The sequence below is a fragment of the Bufo bufo genome, chromosome 5 (assembly GCF_905171765.1).
Source record: "Bufo bufo chromosome 5, aBufBuf1.1, whole genome shotgun sequence".
NCBI classification, from domain to species: Eukaryota; Metazoa; Chordata; class Amphibia; order Anura; family Bufonidae; genus Bufo; species Bufo bufo.
In genome coordinates, this window is record NC_053393.1 from 559,202,442 (window position 1) to 559,228,982 (window position 26,541).

The 26,541-nt window shown below is 44.0% G+C and overlaps 1 protein-coding gene across 11 annotated transcripts in view; it reads right to left on the reverse strand.

The window, feature by feature from the left end:
* Nucleotides 1–26,541, reverse strand: part of LOC121000837 (gastrula zinc finger protein XlCGF26.1-like) — an 800,859-nt gene that overhangs the window by 768,824 nt on the left and 5,494 nt on the right. For 7 of the 11 annotated variants that reach the window (XM_040431536.1, XM_040431535.1, XM_040431539.1 and 4 more), the window contains 4 exons: nt 24,649–24,753; nt 24,442–24,565; nt 24,298–24,362; nt 10,811–10,946 (listed from right to left, as the gene is read on the reverse strand). In XM_040431536.1, the coding sequence (XP_040287470.1) occupies nt 10,811–10,946; nt 24,298–24,362; nt 24,442–24,565; nt 24,649–24,753 (430 nt within the window). Of the gene's footprint in view, nt 1–7,654; nt 8,828–10,810; nt 10,947–24,297; nt 24,363–24,441; nt 24,566–24,648; nt 24,754–26,541 lie in introns of those variants that run through there. The other 4 variants (XM_040431544.1, XM_040431543.1, XM_040431542.1 and 1 more) reach the window with 4 other exon arrangements.

Genomic DNA, 26,541 nt, shown 5'->3' on the forward strand with positions numbered 1-26,541 from the left:
AGCACCCTTTACTATTCAGGGTAAGATATTACTCAGACAACTCACTACAGAGAACACTGACTGGGATACCCCTTTACCCAAGGAGAAACAAAGGTGGGTATCCTGGAAGCAGTCCCTCCAGGCATTGGAACAGTTAAAGATACCACGCTCTTACACTCCTGCGTCCTTGAAGAATGCCACCAGACTAGAGACCCATGCCTTTTCAGATGCAACCATGGAAGCCATAGCTGCTGTAGCTTATCTCCGAGCTGTACACTCTAACGGTGGAATAGGAGTAGGATTCGTGATGTGCAAAACCAAGCTAACTCCAAAGCCTGCACATACCATCCCAAGGCTTGAACTCTGTGCAGCCATGTTAGCTGTTAAAATTGCTGAGCATATAGAGCACGAAACAGACCTTGACATTGATTCCTTTGACTTTTACACAGATAGCAAAATTGTGCTAGGATACATACATAATCAAACAAGACAATTCCATGTGTATGTTGGCAATCGAGTGGAACGCATCAGGAAATTCTCCACGCCAGAGCAATGGCACTATGTACCCACCGACCTTAACCCTGCCGACTTAGGCAGTCGTGCAGTGCCTGCTGCTACATAAGATAAGATGCCTTTTATTGTCACTGTACAATACAATGTACAATACAATGAAATGTTGTTTGGAGCAATCCTAGATGCCATGGACAGAGGAACAAGAACTGACATTTGAACTAAAGCATTACACTAGAAAAAAACAACAACATTGCACTAGAAAGCATTACTATTCACAGTTCACAGCATATATATATATATATATATATATATATATATATAGCGCAAGAGCAAAGTAGGAAGTGCTTATGAGTATATATACACACTGATTCAGACACCACTGCAGACAAGAGATCATCAACATTTTTGGATATATCATGGATATCCCCACCAGTACTCTTGAATGAAGAATTCTTCTCAAGAGCTGTAAAGTCTACAGGGAGTGCAGAACTATTAGGCAAGTTGTATTTTTGAGGATTAATTTTATTATTGAACAAGAACCATGTTCTCAATGAACCCAAAAAACTCATTAATATCAAAGCTGAATATTTTTGGAAGTAGTTTTTAGTTTGTTTTTAGTTTTAGCTATTTTAGGGGGATATCTGTGTGTGCAGGTGACTATTACTGTGCATAATTATTACGCAACTTAACAAAAAACAAATATATACCCATTTCAATTATTTATTTTTACCAGTGAAACCAATATAACATCTCAACATTCACAAATATACATTTCTGACATTCAAAAACAAAACAAAAACAAATCAGTGACCAATATAGCCACCTTTCTTTGCAAGGACACTCAAAAGCCTGCCATCCATGGATTCTGTCAGTGTTTTGATCTGTTCACCATCAACATTGCGTGCAGCAGCAACCACAGCCTCCCAGACACTGTTCAGAGAGGTGTACTGTTTTCCCTCCTTGTAAATCTCACATTTGATGATGGACCGCAGGTTCTCAATGAGGTTCAGATCAGGTGAACAAGGAGGCCATGTCATTAGATTTTCTTCTTTTATACCCTTTCTTGCCAGCCACGCTGTGGAGTACTTGGACGCGTGTGATGGAGCATTGTCCTGCATGAAAATCATGTTTTTCTTGAAGGATGCAGACTTCTTCCTGTACCACTGCTTGAAGAAGGTGTCTTCCAGAAACTGGCAGTAGGACTGGGAGTTGAGCTAGACTCCATCCTCAACCCGAAAAGGCCCCACAAGCTCATCTTTGATGATACCAGCCCAAACCAGTACTCCACCTCCACCTTGCTGGCATCTGAGTCGGACTGGAGCTCTCTGCCCTTTACCAATCCAGCCATGGGCCCATCAAGACTCACTCTCATTTCATCAGTCCATAAAACCTTAGAAAAATCAGTCTTGATATATTTCTTGGCCCAGTCTTGACGTTTCATCTTGTGTGTCTTGTTCAGTGGTGGTCATCTTTCAGCCTTTCTTACCTTGGCCATGTCTCTGAGTATTGCACACCTTGTGCTTTTGGGCACTCCAGTGATGTTGCAGCTCTGAAATATGGCCAAACTGGTGGCAAGTGGCATCTTGGCAGCTGCACGCTTGACTTTTCTCAGTTCATGGGCAGTTATTTTGCGCCTTGGTTTTTCCACACGCTTCTTGCGACCCTGTTGACTATTTTGAATGAAAAGCTTGATTGTTCGATGATCACGCTTCAGAAGCTTTGCAATTTTAAGAGTGCTGCATCCCTCTGCAAGATATCTCACTATTTTTGACTTTTCTGAGCCTGTCAAGTCCTTCTTTTGACCCATTTTGCCAAAGGAAAGGAAGTTGCCTAATAATTATGTACACCTCATATAGGGTGTTGATGTCATTAGACCACACCCCTTCTCATTACAGAGATGCACATCACCTAATATGCTTAATTGGTAGTAGGCTTTCGAGCCTATACAGCTTGGAGTAAGACAACATGCATAAAGAGGATGATGTGGTCAAAATACTCATTTGCCTAATAATTCTGTACAGGGTGTATATTTGAACTTGTCCAGCCGGACTCTGATAAGGAAATCAAGACCATTGCAGTTACACTTAACACCTCTGTGGAAGCAAAGGTAAAACTGAAATCTCGTCAATTTGAGCGGTTTTCTAAGTGGTCTTCGGCTGTACGAGCGACTGCACGTCTTATTCACATCGCTCATCACTTTGCAAACAAGGATGGCACAAATCAAGAGTGTCGTAAGTGGCACATTTGTAAAGAACTCCTCACACCAGGTTGATAGAAAGGGAGGTAAGAAGGACTGGTGCTGTTGCTCCCTTCCCCCCTGAAGATGGACTTAAGGAACTATCTACTTCAAGAGCTTTTCTTGAAGTAATGTTTTCTTGTTTATGTTCCTTTCTTCTTTTTGTTGCAGGTGTTCCAGTAGAAAAACATACATTTTTCATGGACTTGAACAAGGTGATTATTGTTATAAATGTTATTAGAAATCATAGATTTCGAAGGGGAGTATCATGTTACACATGCATGATTTGCCTTTCCATTATGTGTGTCCCTTCTCTCTTCCCCTAGCTTCTGCTCTCTCTCTTGTCTCCTCCCCTCTTCTTCATTCTGGCTTCACCCCTCATCTCAGCTACTTGCTCTGTTAGCTGCTCACAGCATGATTTTTTGACCTATCCATCTGTTCATCGGTGTATGATCTGCACAGTTTGGAATAAACTTCTTCACGATCTACAAGGTGTCGATTGGATCGAGTCACTGTCAGCCAATTCACCTAAGATTATGGTTATCGCCATCTCAGCAGAACTGTAAGTTCAGAGATCACATTATAATGCTTAGACTGGAGAGGCAGAACAGGTACAATTAGCACCTCCTTGCCAAAGACTCTTCCTGCCCCCATGCCAGGTTAAGTACCCATCAATCTGGTATTCTCCTGACAGAACCTCATAAAAACTCCCTTTCTGTAGTCGGAGCAGCTCCAACCCCAGCAGTAATCCTCACACCTTAAGGCCTCATGCACACGACCGTTGTTTTATTCCGTGTCCGTTGTGACTTTTTTGTGATTTTCTGCGGACCCATTGACTTTCAATGGGTCCGTTGAAAACTCGGCTAATGCACCGTTTGTCATCCGTGTCCGTGATCCGTGGTTCCAGTACGTCAAAAAAAATAACCTGTCCTATTATTTTCGCGGAAAACGGTTCACGGACCCATTCAAGTCAATGGGACCGCTAAAAAACACGGAGGCACACAAGATTGTCATCCGCTTCCGCTTTTTTCCTATCATTTGCATGGCAAACCGGTCTTAGATTTTTTTTTACTTTCCTTCATGTCTGGTGATCCTCCAAAAATAAAGGAAGACACACGGAAACAAAAACGGAAACGGATCACGGAACAACAGAACCCCATTTTGCGGAACGGAACACAACAACGGTCGTGTGCATGAGGCCTAAGCCAAACCAGAGAGCTTCAAAAGAAAAAAGGACAGATCTGTCTCAGACAGCTGGATGATACAGGGAGAAAGGTGACCTTGCAGTCACCCTCCATTCCATAGATCTCATATTTTCCCATATTTCATAATAGGGAAACAGGAATTGTTCAGATCATTATAACCCATCTTCCAGGAAACCCGCGGGCAAATCAGAGATTCCCGCTCTGAGATATAAAGGTTCTCAGGCACACTGTATTGTCGTCCAGTCATATTTGGTATCAGATGATGTGTAAAATTGTACTGATTATAAATATCTATTTCTTGATTGGAGTTACGGGTACAGAGAAACGGGCAAAGCAAAGATTCTGCCAGATTTTCTCCCTATAGGGCAAAGGACTGCCCCTGCTCCAATTACACAAGGCTGGACCTGTACATGTCATAACCACTCCCCGCTTCAGAGGGGGTAAAAACAGTGACACACTCAGGTCCTGGGACCTTCATCTACCATCTGATGTCGACTAACATCACGACCACCCGCTGGATACGGGCACCCCGCCATCTTGGATTATTCCTTACAAACACTTTGCCTTTTACTGGACACTACCACGGTGATTCTGAACTTACAGACATTCTATTCCCTTCCATCTCTTACCTATTTCCATCCAACCGATCTGTTCCACTGGCAGGTAGATTTATCTGTCAGTTTTAATGTATATATTTTTTGTGTATAGTTTTTAGAATAAAACTAATGATTGCATCGTTCCAGTTTTGCCCTTGTTACTTGATTATCTGGTTTATGCTAAGAACTCTGTCCTCAGAGGAGACATACTACCGCATTGTCTTATTTTTATAAATTGTTAATTGGTTAGCTAGGTTGCAAATAACCGTTTCTTCCCTTTAGGATTAGCTAGCTGGGGTCTCTTCGCCCCGATTCAATACGAAGAGTGGTGGCAGCAAATTAATCTGATTTCCAGTGTGAAATCGATAATTTTACCGTTATTTTTCCGATTGTATCATATATGGACACACCAACCAATCTTAAATGTCTATGGTGCTCACAGTGGATTCGCCTCTAGAAGTCTCTAGTGGACGAGACCTGTATGGCAACTGTGGCATAGTACGACGGGATTGGCAGGTGGTTTGTCACACCTACCTAAGACAATCCCCAAAAAATAAAAAATATGGCTTTCAGAAATGGAAAAACAAAAACATGATTTAAAAAAATATATATATTGTTCAATAAAAAAAAAAAATATATAGACTTATTAGGTATCGCCGCATCGTTACGACCTGCTCTATAAAAATATCACAATATCTACTGTCAGGTGAACATTGTAAAAAAAAAAAATAAATAAAAACTGCCAGAACAGCCATTTTTTGGTTACCTTGCCTCATAAAAAGAGTAATATACACTCACCTAAAGAATTATTAGGAACACCTGTTCTATTTCTCATTAATGCAATTATCTAGTCAACCAATCACATGGCAGTTGCTTCAATGCATTTAGGGGGGTGGTCCTGGTCAAGACAATCTCCTGAACTCCAAACTGAATGTCAGAATGGGAAGGAAAGGTGATTTAAGCAATTTTGAGCGTGGCATGGTTGTTGGTGCCAGACGGGCCGGTCTGAGTATTTCACAATCTGCTCAGTTACTGGGATTTTTACGCACAACCATTTCTAGGGTTTACAAAGAATGGTGTGAAAAGGGAAAAACATCCAGTATGCGGCAGTCCTGTGGGCAAAAATGCCTTGTGGATGCTAGAGGTCAGAGGAGAATGGGCCGACTGATTCAAGCTGATAGAAGAGCAACGTTGACTGAAATAAACACTCGTTACAACCGAGGTATGCAGCAAAGCATTTGTGAAGCCACAACACGCACAACCTTGAGGCGGATGGGCTACAACAGCAGAAGACCCCACCGGGTACCACTCATCTCCACTACAAATAGGAAAAAGAGGCTACAATTTGCACGAGCTCACCAAAATTGGACTGTTGAAGACTGGAAAAATGTTGCCTGGTCTGATGAGTCTCGATTTCTGTTGAGACATTCAAATGGTAGAGTCCGAATTTGGCGTAAACAGAATGAGAACATGTATCCATCCTCTGATGGCTACTTCCAGCAGGATAATGCACCATGTCAGAAAGCTCGAATAATTTCAAATTGGTTTCTTGAACATGACAATGAGTTCACTGGACTAAAATGGCCCCACAGTCACCAGATCTCAACCCAATAGAGCATCTTTGGGATGTGGTGGAACGGGAGCTTCGTGCCCTGGATGTGCATCCCTCAAATCTCCATCAACTGCAAGATGCTATCCTATCAATATGGGCCAACATTTCTAAAGAATGCTATCAGCACCTTGTTGAATCAATGCCACGTAGAATTAAGGCAGTTCTGAAGGCAAAAGGGGGTCCAACACCGTATTAGTATGGTGTTCCTAATAATTATTTAGGTGAGTGTATATACACACACACACACACACACACACACAATGCACAACTACCTCTAGCAAAAGATTTCTATTCTGCAGGAAAAACCCTAATAATAACGTGTCTGTGAAGGTTCTCATTTATCCAGGTCATGCTATATCTGTAAAGAATAAATAAGGCAACTGGACTCACTGTAGATTTCTTGAAAACGTTTCACTCGTTCTTCCAACAAGCTTTCTCAATTCTGAGTGACTGTACAAGAATTCTCTGGGAATAAATATGTAACTGAACCTTTGACCCTATGCTGGGTATAATGACATCTGACCCCATGCTCGGTATAATTACCAGATGTTGATTCAGTTACATATTTATTCCCAGAGAATTCTTGTACAGTCACTCAGAATTGAGAAAGCTCGTTGAAAGAACGAGTGAAACGTTTTCAAGAAATCTACAGTAAGTCCAGTTGCCTTGATTTATTCCTAATAATAACACACCCCCGCACCGCTTACACCAGCGTGCCGACTAATAGGGACACGGCGCTCAACATGTTGCCTGCACCGCCCACACCTGCGCGCCGGCAAGCAGGTTGGAGCGCCACCATTTCTATTCGTCAGTACCAGCCGCCATTTCTGTTCGCCAATCACAGCACAATCAACCATATAGAGATGAGCCCCTGTCAGTAGTCTGACCTAGCAGTCGCTACCAGCAGTCTCAGCACCAGCAGTCAGTGCCAGTCGTACAGCCACAGCCATCAGTCAAAGTGCCTGCAGTGTCAGCCACCAGTCAGTGCCAGCCATCTCAACCATCAGTCAGTGCCAGCAGTCTCAGCTACAGCCAGCAGTTTCAGCCGCGGCCACCAGTCTGGTCAAGTTCCCTTGCCATTTAATATAGACTGTTTCTACTAATGTTTATGCACTACTGTTCTAGCACCTGTTATTGTAACGGGCTTAATGTATAGTATTATATAATTCATGGATGATTATGGTTACTAGTTTTCCTTACGTCATGGTAAATAGTCACGTGACACAAGGAGATCTAGTCTCCGCCACGGCCAGTGTTTGCTGTGGCAATGTCAAACCAGATGAGCCCAGCCGAGCATTGCAGGCTTGGAAGAGAAGGAGCGGAAAGCCAGCGCCAAGAAGCAGATAAGTAATCTTCCCTTTACAGATCCAGTAAAGTGGGAGAGTTTGCCAAACCCCCTCATTCTTGTACAACCCCTTTAAGATCTACAATTATAACAACTGTAACTACACTTCTGAACATACTGATATTTTCCTTTAATTGCTGCTTCAATATATATGCAATATTTTTATAAACAAAGCAGAGTCTTCTCGCTATAAATGATAGCAAAAAAAAAAAAAAAAAAGGAAATTCATGGCATATTTTACAGGAAGGATTTAGAATTGCTTGTCCCCTGTGTGAATTCTCTGATGTTGAACAAGAGACGATTTCCGAGTAAAACATTTGCCACATTCAGAACATGAATACAGCTTCTCTCCTGTGTGAATTCTCCGATGTTGAACAAGATATGATTTGTGAGTAAAACATTTGCCACATTCTGAACATGAAAACGGCTTTTCTCCTGTGTGAATTCTCTGATGTTGAACAAGATATGATTTCTTAGTAAAACATTTCCCACATACTGAACATGAATATGGTTTCTCCCCTGTGTGAATTCTCTGATGGCTCTCAAGTGGCGATTTCTGAGTGAAACATCTCCCACATTCTGAACATGAATATGGTTTCTCCCCTGTGTGAATTCTCTGATGGGTCTCAAGAGATGATTTCTTAGTAAAACATTTACCACATACTGAACATAAATACAGCTCCCCTGTGTGAATTCTCTGATGGCTCTCAAGTGATGTTTTCCGAGTGAAACATTTCCCACATTCTGAACATGAATACAGCTTCTCTCCTGTGTGAATTATTTGATGCCTCTCAAGATTTGATTTGTGAGTAAAATATTTCCCACATTCTGAACATGAATATCTCTTCTCTCCTGTGTGAATTCTCTGATGTTGAACAACAGCTGATTGCCGATTAAAGCATTTTCCACATTCTGAACATGAAAACGGCTTCTCTCCTGTGTGAATTCTCTGATGGTTTTCAAGATGTGATTTGATAGTAAAACATTTCCCACAGTCTGAACATGAATACAGCTTCTCCCCTGTGTGATGTCTTTGATGTTGAAAAAGGCCTGATTTCCAAGTAAAACATTTGCCACATTCTGAGCATGAATATGGCTTTTTCTGAGCTCTTCTTTGGGTTCCAGAACCTCTTCTGTGAGTTTCATTCTGAGGAAGAGTATGTGATGAATTAGAAGATCGGAACTGTTTTAAAGTATGAGATGATAAATTTTTGCTGTGAAGGTCTGAGGGTACATCTGGGATAATGGCACGCTCTTCATATGTATCTGATATGGCACATGGATCATCTGCATTATAATATGTAGATATGAGATGTTTCTCCAAGGGCCCAGTACAGTCATCTACCAAAAACAAAACATTTTTTAAAATAATTTTTAATATAATCTTTTACAAATTGAAGGCATCTATCAAAATTCATAACTGACAAGAGGGCTGTCCAATTGTGTCATGTGACCTCACACCTAAAAGCAGAATGGCCCTAAGTACATAGAAGGGTCAGGCAAGAAGAACAGAGCTGTTACAACAGGCAAGAGTCAGGCAATCATATGCACAGGTTTCTCACATCCTAGAAATCAATCATCTAATACAGGGAGGCTCAATCTGCGGCCCTCCAGCTGTTGCAAAGCTACAACTCCCAGCATTCCCTAATAGCTGCAGGCTGTCCAGGCATGCTGGGAGTTGTAGTTTTGCAACAGTTGGAGGGGGGCAAGTTGGGCATCTGTGATCTAACAGAATACTGCAAAAAATATTATTTGCCCGGCGTCAGGAGGAGGAGATGCTGCCCCAGTCCATGAACAGCATACAACAATTGATGGCAATGTTACAGCAGAAGGAATAAGAAGGGGCCAAGTCCATAACCAATACTGATGCTGTGATGTGGGACCAGTTTGTGTTACAGTATATCTCAGAAAACAACCATGGCAAAGGAACCAGTGTGAGAAACTCATAGTAACATTGCCTTAAGAGAGGACACAGGTTCATCAAGTTTAATCTATTTTGATCAACTCAAGTGAGAACCTGAACGGACTATACACCAGTTGTTGAAGGAAAAAATAACCTTAGGAAAGAAGAAGCCAACTGAAAAATTAAATAATTGACTCCAGCATCATAACAATAAGTCATTGTATGCAACAGAGGTGTCAGGAGGGCCAGGAAACCTACCCCCTATTAGAAGTATGGCAGCCCAATTCTCACAATTTTTCAGATTAAGCCAGAAGGTACCCGGGGCCTGTATGGACAACACATATGTTGACACCTTGTACATTCGTAATTTGGACACCAGAATCCAGTGCAGTCCAGAGTGTATGTGACATGAGGCCTGTGAAATGCTGCACAGAGGGACACCAGGACACGTCCAGGAGATTCATGGAAGAGACCTGTCACCCTGATATTACTGAGCAAGTCCTGGAGAGTCACAGCGCAGACCTGAGGGAGTCGTTACCACCTTAGTGTAATGGGCTAGGATCAGCGGGAACACTCCTATGGTTTCATCTTCTCCTGTCTACTAGTATGTTTGGGGCAGTTGCTATGTATTATACAGTAGCTGATCTCTTGCTCAGCCGACCTCTCTTCTGTAGCTCACCTTGTTTGGAGAGGAGCTCCTGACTGGTTAGCCTCGCTGTAAATATTCCTAGTTTCTGCAGGGGGCTGCTGGTTATAGTGTAAGCTTTGTGCTTTTTAATCCAGTAATCCTTTTATTTTCTAGTATCTCTCCTAGTTTTCCTCATCAGTGTAGTTTTGTTCTTATGATCAGTCCAGTCTTTACCTCTGATTCTTGTAGTCTGTGTGTGTGGTTGGGGGGGGGGGGGGGGTGTTCCATGTTTCAGTCTGTCCTGCCTTCTTGATTCTAGTTCAGCTCTGCTCAGTTTGGGTTGGGTCTTAGTGTCCTCCTGTTGTCTGTTTTAGGGTCAGTTTTACAGATTAGGATTTTCCACAGGAATGTCTGTAGAGACAGTGAGGGACAGTGATGTCTATGATGGTATTGGGGTCAGCGTCTAAGGACAGATCTAGGGAAAGATTAAGAGAATGCTTGGGTCAGGGTCACTTATTGTCTGTTCAATCATCCGCTCACCATATAACCCCCATCATCTGTTTGTTCCAACATCTGGTTACCATCCCCATCCTGGTCTACCTGCTAGTGCTGTGATATGTGCTTTGTATTATTCTTCATGGGACGGTCCGGCTGTTACACAGTTTGGTCCTACTGTAAGTCCTGGGGGTATCTGAGTACTGGGGGACACCAAGTACCTGGTATAGGTGAAGTCCAGTTCAGGGTCATTACGGTTACAGACTCGTCTCTGCTTCATTTAGTGGTTACTACTCACCTGGACTCTTATCTGTAGGAATCTCCTCTTTACACTGGTCATCACCCCTCACATCTGTCTCTGTAGGAATGTTCTCCTTACACTGGTCATCACCCCTCACATCTGTCTCTGAGGCAATATTGCCCAGATCTTTATCCTATGAAGCAAATATTGTATATTTCAGGACAGTCAAACAAGTTGTGTGGAATGTTTTACATGACTACAAAAGATCCTTAAAGGGGTCGTCCCACAAATTAAATTTAAAAGCATGAATTAGTCCTATTGGTAACTGGTTTCCCAGGAGTCTGACATGACAGCACCACATGGAGATAGAAACACAGAGAGGTTACAAGGATCCTCTCACCATCTCCTTCCAGTGTTTTCTGAGATACTACACCAGGATGGAGCAGGTCACCGTCACGGCCTGCTATTGGCTGCACCCCCAGTCGCCGGATGTTGTGATCTGCACGATGGGGAGATGCAGCAAAGGCCATGGATGGATTCAGGAGCACACAGGCATCGGAGACCAGGTAAGTATTGTCTGCGTCAGGGGCCTGCGCACTGAGGGAATGGGCTTTTACAGCTTTGGATAATCCCTTCAATTCTATCTAGACAAGGAACTCCTTAGGAATTAAAGGATTATTGAATTGCAGACTTCAGGTACATTGCCAAAGCCGTTGAGACCTTCCGCTTGTTCCTTCCTGAGAACTGTATTAAGAGATTCAGATCTTATTATCAAAGAATTGGAGGGCACTCAGGTCTCTGGAAATTATAAGGATATTTAGCCCAATAGTGTTATAAAAATAAAGATAGATTTACTCTAAAAGTAAATACAAATATATAAAAAGATGACTATCCTTTTGAGTGGATTTTCCACTCAGTTCATGTTAAGGATGGTATGGAGTCTCACTGACTTCTATATATATATAACTTTTGTCATCATTCATCATTGAAAAATACTAAAAATGGAAAAATGATGCGAAAAGATAAATGAACATAATGAAATAATAAGAAATAGAATAGAAACGCTATAGCGTTATCCATGCGTCTTCTTGTAAAATTATTTTAAAATGAGAAATAGTATATAATTCTGTAGTGTGTCCTTATTAAAATGCACACGATAGAGTGTATATGCATAAAAGAAAAAATTACATGAAAAAATATATAAAAATGAAAGAATGAACATTATATTTCAGACCAATATTAAATTGCTTGTTCTTGAATTGCCGTAATACATAATATTGATGGGACAAAAAGTACTGATAGTAGTATGGGGATGGCAGTCAGCGAGATCGAGGCGCTGGTAAACAGCCTGGCATCGATTTCCCATCCCCCACTGACAACCAACCCTGACTTATAGAAACCCAAACAGTTCCATCTCCGCATTGAGACCAGTAGGAATTCATGTGTCAAATTCAAAAACCTTTTTAGATTCTGCCCTGGACATATTTGCAACGTGGTGTCCACCTCGCCATGGTTTTCTAATCTTTTCCAAAGCTACAAGCTGGAGTGTACTTGGATCTGTATTATGATATTGTTTGTAGTGTTGGGAAACTGAGGGGTTTTCAAATCCTTTTCTGATATTATTAACATGTTCCGCTATACGTTTTATCAATGTTCTTTTTGTACGTCCAATGTACTGCTTACGTTTTTATAGGGCAGGGCAGCTGTAACCAACACCTCCGATCTCATCTCATTGATTGGACTCCAGTTGGCTGACACCTCACTCCAATTAGCTCTTGGAGATGTCATTAGTCTAGGGGTTCACATACTTTTTCCACCTGCACTGTGAATGTTTACATGGTGTGTTCAATAAAAACATGGAAACATTTAACTCTTTGTGTGTTATTAGTTTAAGCCGACTGTGATTGTCTATTGTTGTGACTTAGATGAAGATCAGATCACATTTTATGACCAATTTGTGCAGAAATCCATATCATTCCAAAGGGTTCACATACTTTTTCTTGCAACTGTATATGTGAATACAATTCCTTTCCAGTAAGCCGGCACCAATATCTCCACCTAAGTATATATAAGGGGAGCAACCGAAGAGGAACCGGCCTTTATTTACACCACGTGGGAAGCCACAATGTACGCCGATACAGCACAACTATTCTAGCCGGACAGAGCGCATCTTTTCAGCGGAAGCTGCGATACATCTTCACGCCAGCAGCATAGACCCAAGATCTACGGATGGGTAGATGAGCCAGTGCGGAAACTTGACAAGAAAGGGTAATACAGGAGAGTGTATTTGGCAACATAATAACATTTACTGACTGATTGTGTCATTAACCAATTACACAGGACCCTACATCTATAACAGCGCTGGAGTCAGCAAGAACCTACACACTTACTGGACAGTGTATGAACTATCAATGTCTCATACTGACAACTACAGGATAGATTTTTTTTTTGCCTTTTGCCTTTTTTTGTCACATTTTTTACAGCATTAGTTTTTTCTTGCAGCATTTGTCTTCATAGAAATTTCTAATATTACCGGCATTTCAATAGGTTGGTAGGGATCGGTGATCTGCATAGATATAGCTATAGCGTAACAACGCATTTAACCATCTCAGCAAACAGACAAATATGCAGAATACGGATCCCTAAGAAAAAAAAATACTGAAATTGGGACGTGTTGATCAGAATGTATATATTGCGTCCTTTTGCAAGTTGGTGTATATATACACAAGTCTAGAGTGCGATTTTTATATATTTGTATTTACTTTTAGAATAAATCTATCTTTATTTTTAGAACACTATTGGACTATATATCCTGAGTGCCCTCCAATTCCTTGATTACATTTTCATAACGCTATACAATTGGGCTTAGGGTGTAGCCCTTGGAGAGAGAGCGCCTATTCGTGAAAAGCCTTCCTGGTGAGCCGCTGATATTTCAATTACTGTCTTACATTTAGATCTTGTGGCATCTAAATATCTCATCGCTGATCTTTGGACACCTAAGTTGTGGACTCACCGTTCTGTGATCCTTCTTAGAGGATGAATAGAAGGATAGCAAAACAATCTCCTGCCTAAGCTGAAAAGGAAAGGCAATTTTAGGGAGAAAGGCTTAGTCTAGTTTTAGGAAGATCTTGTTATCAAAATTTATGAGGTAGGGTACCCTACTGAAAATAGCCTGTAATTCCCCTACCCTACGGGGCAAGGAAATATCAACCAGAGAAAAACATTTTAGGGACAAGAATCTCAAACTCAACTCCTCAAGAGGTTCGAGGGTAAAATCACAGAGATCATTTAGGACTAAAGTTATGTTCCAAGAGGGGATGGTCTGATCTGGGATATAGTTTTAATGAAGCTCTTGGTCCATCTATGCTCTGCAAGGTAAACAACTCAAGGATAAAATCTGTATATTTAGGTCACTGGTTGTAAGGCTGTTATCATACCCCTCCTTGAAAAATCCAAAATATTAGATTTTAGGCAAAAAAAAAAAGAAAATCAAAAGGTTCCTATTTGTACCAGAAACAAAATCTCTTCCAAACTTTCCTGTAAACTAGCGAAGTAACTGCCTTGTGATTCAGTCAAGTTTTTCTCTCTCAGAATACAAGCTTTCAGGATTTCAGCTTCTGGAGAAATAAGAGGATCTTGTCTTAGTGGAAGAGGTATCGGGTCTTCCAGAGATAAATACTTCAGGATTGGGAATCAGTTGTGCATTCGGCAGAAAGGAATACTGTAATTAGTATTCTAACTTCTTAAGGACGGCTAGGATGAAAGGAAAAAAGTGGGATGCGTTATGCCAGGCCCATATTTCATTCCATCAGTCCTGCCTCTGCTCTGGAGCGACACACTGCCACCTGCTGGTGATGATCTGGGGGCCATCACATACGACAGTCAGACATCCCTAGTAGTGATACGAGGACACTGGCAGATCAGTAATATGTGCAGGACATCCTGCCACCACACGTGTTCCTCTGATGGCAGGGCTTCAATTCATCAGCAGGATAATGCTCGCCGCACACAGCAAGGGTTTCCCAGTCAGGCCCTTCTAGATCACCAGATTTATCACCAATCCAGCATTTATAGGACCAGCTGTAATATCGGAGGGCAAATGTGCTGCAGGATTCTATACAGAACCTGTATACCTCCATGCCCAACTGTATCTCATCTTGTATCCGGGATAGAGGCCGGATCGCATCTCTTGTCCAGGCAAAAAAGAGCCAGAGCCCCGAGCAGGCATCCTCAAACTGCGGCCCTCCAGCTGTTGTAAAACTACAACTCCCACTCCCACATTGCCCTGCTGTAGGCCGATACCTGTAGGCTGTTCGGGCATGCTGGGAGTTCTAGTTTTGCAACAGCTGGAGGGCTGCAGTTTGAGGATGCCTGGCCCAGAATATAAAGATCTTCATGAGTCTGATGAAGGCGACAGTCATCGAAACGCGTAGCTCCTGGTTTAATGTTTTTATTTTATTGTTTTAAATGAAAAGTACATTTTGGAATATCCCAGTACAGCGCGCCTCTTTTTTTCCTGCTCCTGAGCTACTGGTCTTCACAGAGTCTAAATAGGGAAGTGGCATACCAGACACCAAACTCCACCGCAAGAGTCCCTGTAGCAGAACATGGCCATCCATATGGCTACTTTAGGAAGGTCTAGAAGGGGGCTGCAGATGGGCTAGGGGACCTCTAATCAGGGAGGCAAGAGAAGGAAAGGCTCCCGATACAGCCCAAGCCAAGATCCTAGCATCTGAGAGAACACTGGAGGCTGATGGTGGGAGCAGCCATTTATCGTCTCTATATTCTAGTCCCTACAGAACACTGGAAGGGCAACCAACATGTGATGCTGTCATGGAGAATGTCCTGGAAAAATGTATTTGGAGCAGTGCATACCAACATCTGAAAAACAGCAAAAAAAAAAAAAAGCGCAGATCTCCAGTATTATTTTCATCCTTCTTTACTCCCTCCTCTGCAGCTCTGGTCTCTTCATTCTCTGTGGTGGGCAGCAGCTCATCCCATGTGACCATCAAGCACCTGCATCTCCCAGGAGTGCGCTGCAGCCAGCTCTTCCTAAGCCCCTCTCCCTCACACACAGCCCCAGGGACTCCACTAATAAGTAGCAGTACGATATGTAATGTGATTTGTCCGTTTTACCTTATATTAAGTCACACTTAGTAAACATTCTTATCACTTAGCCTGATTAAGCCTATTTATTCTCAAATCGTTAAATTCACATTAAAACATGTACAAAAAACTACAAACAATATTATTACTGCATGTACATCGCAATAAAACTTCATAAGAAATGCAACATCTATTACACAGCAATACTTTTCTTGAAATAACCCCTTTAACCCCTTAAGGACCCCTGACGTAGCTGTCATGGGTCAGATCCCTAAACATGGCGCCCGCTCGCGCGTGTAGCGGGCACCTTAGCCGCGGGGTCTCAGCTATTTTAAATAGCAGAGACCCGCGGCACATGTATGCGATCAGCCATAAGGCTGATCGCGTACATCTTACCTTTCAGATGCCGTGGTCAAATGTGACCACGGCATCTGCGCAGACCAGAACCGGAAGTCGCGCACTTCCGGTTCGGTAACAGCATTCCCCGGCTAAAATCCAGGGACCTGTTACCTCGATCTAATTGACCGAAGCTCCAAGCCGGCTTCCGAGTCCATTAGATGTATACAGTCATGGCCGTAAATGTTGGCACCCCTGAAATTTTTCAAGAAATTTAAGTATTTCTCACAGAAAAGTATTGCAGTAACACGTGTTTTGCTATACACTTGTTTATTCCCTTTGTGTCTATTGGAACAAAACCAAAAAAGGGAGGAAAAATGCAAATTGGACATAATGTCACCAAACTCCAAAAATGGGCCGGACAAAATTATTGGCACCCTTTCAAAATTGTGGATAAATAAGATTGTTTCAAGCCTGTGATGCTCCTTTAAACTCACCCGGGGCAAGTAACAGGTGGGGCAATATAAAAATCACACATGAAAGCAGATAAAAAGGAAAGAAGTTCACTTAGTCTTTGCATTGTGTGCGCCACACTCAGCATGGACAACAGAAAGAGGAGACGAGAACTGTCCGAGGACTTGACAACCAAAATGGTGGAAAAATATCAACAACCTCCAGAGATCTAGATTTGCTTTTGTCCACAGTGCGCAACATCATCAAGAAGTTCGCAACCCGTGGCGCTGTATCTAATCTCCCTGGGTGTGGACGGAAGAGAAAAATGGATGAAATGTGTCAAGCACATCATTCTACTGTTTACCGAAAACGGAACGAGGCCTACAAAAAAAAGAGCACAGTACCTAGAGTGAAATATGGCGGAGGTTCATTGATGTTTTGGGGTTGTCCTGCTGCCTCTGGCACTGGGCGCCTTGAATGTGTGCAAGGCATCATGAAATCTGAGGATGGGTCGCACTGTAGAGCCCAGTGTCAGAAAGCTGCGTTTGCATCCGAGATCTTGGGTCTTCCAGCAGGACAATGACCCCAAACATACGTCAAAAAGCACCCAGAAATGGATGGCAACAAAGCGCTGGAGAGTTCTGCAGTGTCCAGCAACGAGTCCAGATCTAAATCCCATTGAACACTGGAGAGATCTGAACATTGCTGTTGGGAAAAGGCGCCCTTCCAATTAGAGAGACCTGGAGCCGTCTGCTAAGGAAGAGCGCTCCGAAACTCCGGTGAGAGGAGTCAGAGGCTTATTGATGGTCATCGGAAGAGACTGATTTCAGTTAGTTTTTCCAAAGGGTGTGCAACCAAATATTAAGGTAAGGGCGCCAATAATTCTGTCCGGCCCATCTGTGGAGTTTGGTGACATTATGTCCAATTTGCTTTTTTTCCTTCCTTTATTTGGATTTTTTCCAATACACACAAAGGGAATAAACATGTGTTACTGCAATACTTTTCTGTGAGAAATACTTCATTTTCTTGAAAAATTTCAGGGGCGCCAACATTTACGGTCATGACTGTATATCAGTATACAGGCCACTAGGTGGCAGCCTTGTATTGATAGAGTGCAATTGAAGTCTTCAATGATGGCTACTTAGCCATCACTGAATAATATGGGCCATCGAATGATTGCCAGTTATTGTCACCCAATGTGACTTAAAAAAAAAGTAAAAAAAAAAAAAGTATATTTTTTTATTTACAAATTATAAATAAAAATAAAAAACCCTAAAAGTTCAAATCACCCCCCTTTTCTTAAAATAAAAATACTTAACCAATAAAATAAATAAACACCATGGGCATCGACGTGTGCGAAAATGCCCATACTATTAAAATATAACAATATTAATTTCATACGGCAAATGGCGTAGTGGGAAAAAAAATTAAAACAGACAATTTGCAATTTTTTGTCACTTCAACTACCCAATAAATTTTTTAATAAAAAGTGATCAAAAAGTCACACTTGGTATCACTGAAAAGAACAATTGTCCCGCAAAAAATGAGCCCTAACACAGCCCCGTACACAGCTGTGTTAGGGGTCAGAATATGGTTATGAAAAAAAAAAATGTTTTTTTTCCTCAAAAGTTTGATTATTCAAGTGTGGTATCGTTGGAACCGTACTGACCCGGAGAATGAAGATAACAGGTCAATTTTACCGCATAGTGTACAGTGTAAAAAACAACATTACTTACCGGTAATCGTTTTTCTCGATACCCATGACGGCACCCAGTGCGACTCAGGACCTCCCATCAGGACAGGAAACCTGAGAAGATAAAAAGGACACACCTCCACCCAACACCAGTGGAAGAAATAAATTGTTCTCCGGAGAGAAGTGATAAGGGATTAAAGACCCTCTTATTCTTTCTTTTTTTTTTTTTTTTTTTTTATTAAATCTATATTACTTCATATAGACCTGACTGATACTTTATATATTTTTATAAATGTATCCGAATCTGTATCTATATATGGGGAGGGAACTATCGGGTGCCGTCATGGGTATCGAGAAAAACGATTACCGGTAAGTAATGTTGTTTTCCCCTCACCCATGACGGCACCCAGTGCGAGATAGACTATAAGTAGAGTCTAGGGGGGGGCTACAGCCTGCAGGACCTTCTGCCCAAATGAGGCGTCAGAATGGAGCTGCAACCTATAATGTCTGAGAAAGGTATGTGGGGAACTCCACGTAGCTGCCCTACAAATCTGAGCTAAGGACACATCCGCTCTTTCAGCCCATGAAGTAGACACTGCCCGAGTAGAATGGGCCCCGAACCCAGAAGGAGGGGAAAGACCCAAGGAGATGTAAGCCCTAGTTATGGCCTTCTTTACCCATCTGGCAATAACCCCGCAGGATGCTTTTTTACCCCTATTCTTCCCTAAAAACTGGACAAGAAGGTTCTCGTCTTTCCTCCATGAAGACGTAACATCCAGGTAAACTAACAAGCATCTTTTAACGTCCAAGGAATGCAAACTTTTTTCCCTGCTATTGGAGGGGTTAGGAAAAAAGGAAGGCAACACAATGTCCTGGCTCCTGTGAAAATCTGAGACAACTTTGGGAAGGAAGGAAGGCAGGGGCCTAATTACTACTTGATTGTCCTGGATGACAGTATATGGTGGATGTGCAGAGAAGGCTTGGATCTCCGAGACCCTCCTAGCAGAGGTGATTGCCAGTAGAAAAGCCATTTTAATGGACAGGATGTCAATTGGGATCTCTAACAAGGGCTCAAATGGCTTATCGGTTAGGGCTGTCAAGACCCTGTTTAAATCCCATGGAGGGGAAAGAGGCCTTACAGAAGGATGGATTCTGGCTGCGGCAGAAAGAAAACGTTTGACCCAAGGATGCATTGCTAACTGATAGTCGAAAAAATAGCTCAAGGCGGATACCTGTACTTTTAGGGTGGAGGCTTTGAGTCCCTTGTCTAACCCTGCCTGCAAGAAGTCTAAAACTTTAGGTATTTCTGGAGGTTTAAATGGATCAGGGCTAGACCCTAGAAAGGAAGCAAAGATATTCCACACTCTATTATATTTCCTGGCTGTTGTAGCTTTCCTACTGCCTAAAAGGGTGGAAACAACCTTGTTAGAGAGCCCTCTACTCAACCAGATGCCCCTGTCAAACTCCACACTGCCAATTGTAGAATCTCCGGATTGGGGTGGCATACAGGCCCCTGGAGAAGGAGGTCCTCCCTTGGAGGGATCATCCAGGGGGGGCTTCTGGCTAGATTTAACAGGGTGGAGTACCAGATCCTTTTGGGCCATTTCGGGGCTACCAGGATTATAGAGGCTCCCTCCCTCCGTACCTTCTTCAGTACGTGAGGAATTAGGGAAATAGGTGGGAAGGCATAGCCTCGTTCTCGGCTCCAATCCTGGGCCAGACTGTCCACGGCCGTGGGGTTCTCTGTGTGATTTAAAGAGAAGAACCTCTCTGTCTTCCTGTTCTTCCGGGTAGCGAAGAGGTCTATAGTTGGAGTCCCAAACCTTAAGACAATCTGGGAAAAGACTTCTTCGTTCAGACTCCACTCTGCCTGGCTGAGTTCCACTCGGCTTAAAAAGTCGGCCACCGTGTTCTCTTTTCCCTTTAGATGTATTGCAGATAGGAGCAGGTTCCTGTCTTCTGCTATTTTGAAAATTTCCTGGCAGAGGAAGATTAGGGATGGTATCTTTGTTCCGCCCTGGTGATTTATATAGGCCACTGTTGTTGAATTGTCCGAGTAAAAGACCAGTTTTTTGTCCAAGACATCTGGGACTGCCACCCTTAGAACTCTTTCTACTGCCCTGAGTTCCTTGTAATTTGATGTGCAGGCTCGGGTTCTTAGATCCCATCTTCCCTGCCAATATTTCCCATCTGAATGAGCCCCCCAACCCCACGGACTGGCATCTGTTGTTATCCGTATGGGTTCTATGAAGGACCAGGGCATCCCTGCCGAAAGATTCTTCTCGGATGTCCACCATAGGAGGGAATACCTTGCTCCGGAGGAGAGATGAAATTTTTCCTCTAGTGTTTGTGGAAGACCATTCCATTTCTTTAAGATATCCCACTGTAACGATCTTGTGTGAATCTGAGCAAACGGCACTGCGGGAATCGTAGCCGTCAGGTGCCCTAATACTGCCATCGCCTTCCTGATGGAACATCGGAAGGAGCGGAAAAGGATCCAAACATGTTTCTTTGTTGAAACTATTTTCTTCTGAGGAAGGAATGTTTTCTGAGCCCTGGAATCTAGCTGCATCCCTAAAAATACACAATTTTGAGAGGGGGTTAGGCAAGACTTTTCTCGATTGATCTTCCATCCCAGATCTTTCAGTAGAGAACACACCAGGACAAGATCCGTCTGTAACTGTACCTTCGTCTGGGCTATGAACAAAAAGTCGTCCAGATAGGGTACTAACACTATCCTGGACAATCGGAGGAATGCCACCATCTCCGCCACAATCTTTGTAAAAATTCTCGGGGCTTGTGAGACCCCAAACGGGAGGGCCCTGTATTGCAGGTGCAGAAGCTGGCCCTTTACTTGGACTGCCGTTCTCAAATACCTTTGGGAGGAGGGATGAATAGGGATGTGGTAATAAGCATCCTCTAAGTCTATACTTGCCATCCAGCAATCTTTGTATAGCAGGTCTATAGTTGTTTTTATCGTTTCCATCCGGAATCTTTTGTATTTCAGGAATTTGTTTAGTCGTTTTAGATTTAGAATCATTCGAAAGGACCCATTGGGTTTCTTTACTAGAAAGAGTGGGGAGTAATACCCCTTGCCCTCCTCTTTTATGGGAACTTGACAAACGACTCCTTTGTCCAATAACGACTGAACCTCTGCCTCTAAAACTGTGGATTTTAAGGGATCTTTCGGAGTTGGAGTGTGGGTGAAGAAATTTGGGGGGTAGGAGAGAAACTCCAATCTGACCCCCTCTGCTATCCCTCCCAACACCCATTTGTTTTGGGTGACCTTTGACCAAGCAGGGAGAAAGGAAGAGAGTCTCCCCCCAACTTGGAGCCCGGCGTCATTGCTGCTTATCTTTTTTATTATCCTGGGATTTGAAAAGAAAGCCGCTAGATTTCCTTTGAAATCGATCTCTCTCTTTCCTATCGTAGGGCTTGCCCCTCTGCCTTCTAAAGCTCTGCTGGGGCCTACGAAAAAAGGGGGGCTTCTGAGGGACAGGAAACCCCCTTTTTTTGTCAGAGGCCTTCTCCAGGATGTCATCTAAAGATGACCCAAATAATCTGTCGCCTTCACACGGAAGGGCACAGAGTCTGGCCTTAGATCCCTGGTCACCCTTCCAGGATCTAAGCCAAATAGCTCTTCTAGCCGCATTTGTCATAGCAGAGGCTCTGGCGGAAAAGCGCATCACATCAGTGGAGGCATCCGTTAAAAAATCAGCTGCTTTTGAGAAGGTGGGGAGAGAAGCTAGGAGCTCTTCTCTAGGTCTTTTTTCTTTAAGATGTGACTCTAGCTGGTCAATCCATAGTCTCAGCGACCGGGAAACCCAGGTGGCTGCGACTGCCGGTCTGAGACAGGCGGCCGATGTCTCCCAAGCCCGTTTAAGATATATGTCCGCTTTTTTATCTAACGGGTCAGAAAGACAACCTAAATCATCAAATGGGAGGGCAGACTTTTTTGCAATTTTGGCGACTGGCGCATCCACCGTAGGGGCCCTATCCCAACTTGAGGACACTTTTTCTTCATAAGGGTATTTTCTTTTAACAGAGGAAGGTATGAAGAACTTTCTGTCAGGATTTTTCCACTCTTTTTTAATAATCGCCTGCATGCTTTCATGCATAGAAAAAACCCTATGCTTTTTAGGGCCTAATGCCTGGAAGGCCTGATCCGCAACTGATCTGGTCTGCTTAATGTCCTCCAGCTGCATAGTTGCTCGGACCGCTTTTAATAATGGCTGCGTATCCTCAGGGGAAAAGAAGGACTTCCCTGAATATTCCTCGTCCGAGGAATCTGAATTACTGGAATCTAGCTGCCCGGATTCTCTGGCCTCACTATCGGATGAGTCCATTTCCATACTATCACATTCTGTGGCTTTATCCGGGGATCTGGAACGGCCTTTACTGAATGTCTTGAAGGATGCTTTAATTAAGGACCTCATAGATCTTGTAAGGGTCTGGGACTGCTCCGCTACCAGTTTGTCTATACATGCCGTACACAGAGGCTTCTGATAGGATGCAGATAGAGTCGTCTTACAATCTGCACACTCTTTGTGTTTTGACTTGGAAGACGACTTTTTTGGAGGCTTTGGGATCTAAGACAGAAACACCTTATTAGTAAAAAAAAGGAACGTTCTCACCATGTGAATTTTTCCTTCCCCATCCTTAGGACCAGTACCGGACTTGCAGGCCTCAAGGGGTCCAGGGGTTCAGCGCGTCCATCTGTAGGCTCCGACATGCTTGCTAGCTGGATCCTACTTCAGCACAAACACACTGTGCCTCCGCTGGCTGCCTGCACCTGCGGCCGCATTTATAGATTTAAAAGACGCGCCTCGGCCCTCACTTCCGGGTCCTGCGCGTCAAGGGAGAAGCCCCGCCCCCCGACGTCATCGGCCAGCCCTGAAAGATGGCCCCGCGCATGCGCATAAGCGCTCAGACGCGCGGGCGCCATTCTCAAACTGGGCAAACCGGCATGGGGAGCCGCCTGAACACGGCCACAGCGGCTCCCCGCAGGACCGGCAGCGAGTGCGGGCGCAGGCAGACTTGTGGGGAGCGGCTTCCGGCACGGCCACAGAACTACCGCTCCCCAGGGATAGGTCTTCCCACGGCATAGCCACAGACCCCCCCCAGCGCTGGTGCTTCTTCTTCTGAGGTATGTCGTGCAGTATTACTGCTGCTTCTCAGGAACTCCCATCCGGAGGACAGGAAACCTGAACTGGTGTTGGGTGGAGGTGTGTCCTTTTTATCTTCTCAGGTTTCCTGTCCTGATGGGAGGTCCTGAGTCGCACTGGGTGCCGTCATGGGTGAGGGGAAAAATATAAAATAAAAACCTTTATCAGAATTGCTTTTTTCCCCAATTCTACTCCATTTGGAAAAATTTTCCCGCTCCCTACTACATGGTATGCAACCGTAAATGGTGCCATTAGAATGTACAACCTGTCCCGCAAAAAATAAGCCCTCATAAGGATATATGAATGGAAAAATAAAAAAGTTAGGACTATAGGAAGGCGGGGACTGAAAAACGAAAATGCAAAAATTGAAAATCCCAGGGTCCTGAAGGGGTTAATTATCATGACAACATTTATTGTCTGAGCCTAATGGCTGCAGGTCTCCCAGAGGCTGGACCTGGATATTAGATGGCGGCTCACAGCCAATAACCTTGTACACATGCATCCTCAGCACGGCCGGACATGCTGCAGGTGGTTTCCGTGGAGGAGATCGGCTTCTACCAGACGCGTCCGGACTCGTTCCTCTCGGGGACATAAACCTATTGGTTCCTTATTCCCACCAGTGGTCTCCATAGCCAGAGACTTGTAGGAAGAAGCAGAGAACATGGAGCGTCTGTGGTCGGCTGTAATCCCGCCATCTCCAGCTCATTACACCAGTATAAACCAGTATAAACCTAGAATAGTACTGGATAAAACAAGGCGTCCTCCTACAGAGGAGGAGACATCTCCATTACCTGACCGTCCTGTGGAAGGAGAGGACGCGGACATCTCTCTGGTGTTGTCCTCTGACTGGATCTCTCTGCAGGAGACACAGAGACTGGACTCAGACTTTACAGACAGAGAATTCCAGGACATTTGTATTTAGTCCTGTCCGTTACCTGGAGATGTGAGGGGCTGGTCCTCCTCCATCTTGACCTCCTTGTACAGACCCTTGTGTCCTTCTAAATACTCCCACTCCTCCATGGAGAAATAGACAGCGACATCCTGACACCTTATAGGAACCTGACAACACAATGACACCGTCATCACCCAGACCCCTCCAGTGCTGTGACTGTACAATGTCCCAGCATTCCCGGCGGTGTCACCTCTCCAGTCAGCAGCTCCATCATCTTGTGGACGACTTCTAGGATCTTCTCATTGTTCTTCTCATGTATCAGATTACTAGACGTCTTCTTCACCATGGAGTAATCCTGTTCATGGAAGACATAATAATAAATGTCACCATGTACATTCCAGAGTCCATCACTTCTACAGCCATGTCCACCTGTAATTACCATAGATAATGGTGTAATGTGACATCATCAGAATCCCTCACCTCTCCAGTCACATCATCTGTAATTACCATAGATAATGATGTAATGTGACATCATCAGAACCTCTCACCTCTCCAGTCACATCCCCTGTAATTACCATAGATAATGGTGTAATGTGACATCATCATAACCTCTCACCTCTCCAGTCACATCCCCTGTAATTACCATAGATAATGATGTAATGTGACATCATCAGAACTAGGGTTGTCCCGATACCGATACTAGTATCGGTATCGGGACCGATTCCGAGTTTTCTCGGCGGTACTCAGCCGCCGATACCCCGCCCCGATACATAAATAGAATACTATGGGCGTAACTATGGGCGGGGCCCGGTGCAGTCACTGTACTCTTACACCGGGCCCCGCCGCTCACCGAAGTATTTATAAACGTGAATCCTTATCCTGTTGTTAAGTTGAACTAACGCTGCCCTCTCCCATGTTCCCCTGTATCCCCCTGTATCCCCACAGCACTTACTTAAGCTTCCATAGCAGGCAGAGCGGACGGCAGCAGTAACGTCACTCACTGACGTAGAGCGCCTGCTCCGCCCACTTTATGAGTGAAGCAGGCGGAGCAGACGCGCGACGTCAGTGAGTGACGTTACTGCTGCCGTCCGCTCTGCCTGCTATGGAAGCTTAAGTAAGTGCTGTGGGGATACAGGGGGATACAGGGGAACATGGGAGAGGGCAGCGTTAGTTCAACTTAACAACAGGATAAGGATTTACGTTTATAAATACTTCGGTGAGCGGCGGGGCCCGGTGTATTGGGGGACACTGTTATGAGGGGGATCTGTGGATGACATATAGCAGTGTCATCCACAGATCCTCCCCATAACAGTTCCATCCACAGATCCCCCACCAAATAACAATGCCATCCTCAGATCCCCCCACCCCATAACAATGCCATCCACAGATATCCCACCCCATAGCAGTACCATCCACAGATCCCCATAACAGTGACATCCACAGATCCCCCATAACAGTGCCATCCACAGATCCCCATAACAGTGCCATCCACAGATCCCCCATAACAGTGCCATCCACAGATCCCCCATAACAGTGCCATCCACAGATCCCCCATAACAGTGCCATCCACAGATCCCCCATAACAGTGCCATCCACAGATCCCCCATAACAGCACCATCCACAGATCCCCATAACAGTGCCATCCACAGATCCCCCATAACAGTGCCATCCACAGATCCCCCATAACAGTGCCATCCACAGATCCCCATAACAGTGCCATCCACAGATCCCCATAACAGTGCCATCCACAGATCCCCCATAACAGCACCATCCACAGATCCCCCTAACAGCGCCATCCACAGATCCCCCATAACAGTGCCATCCACAGATCCCCCATAACAGTGCCATCCACAGATCCCCCATAACAGTGCCATCCACAGATCCCCCATAACAGTGCCATCCACAGATCCCCATAACAGTGCCATCCACAGATTCCCCCATAACAGTGCCATCCACAGGTCCCCCATAACAGTGCCATCCACAGATCCCCCACATGACAGTGCGTCATCCACAGATCCACAGATCCCCCAAAACGGTCACATGACATTTAAAAAAAGTATCGGTATTCGGTATCGGTGACTACTTGAAAAAAAGTATCGGTACTTGTACTCGGTCCTAAAAAAGTGGTATCGGGACAACCCTA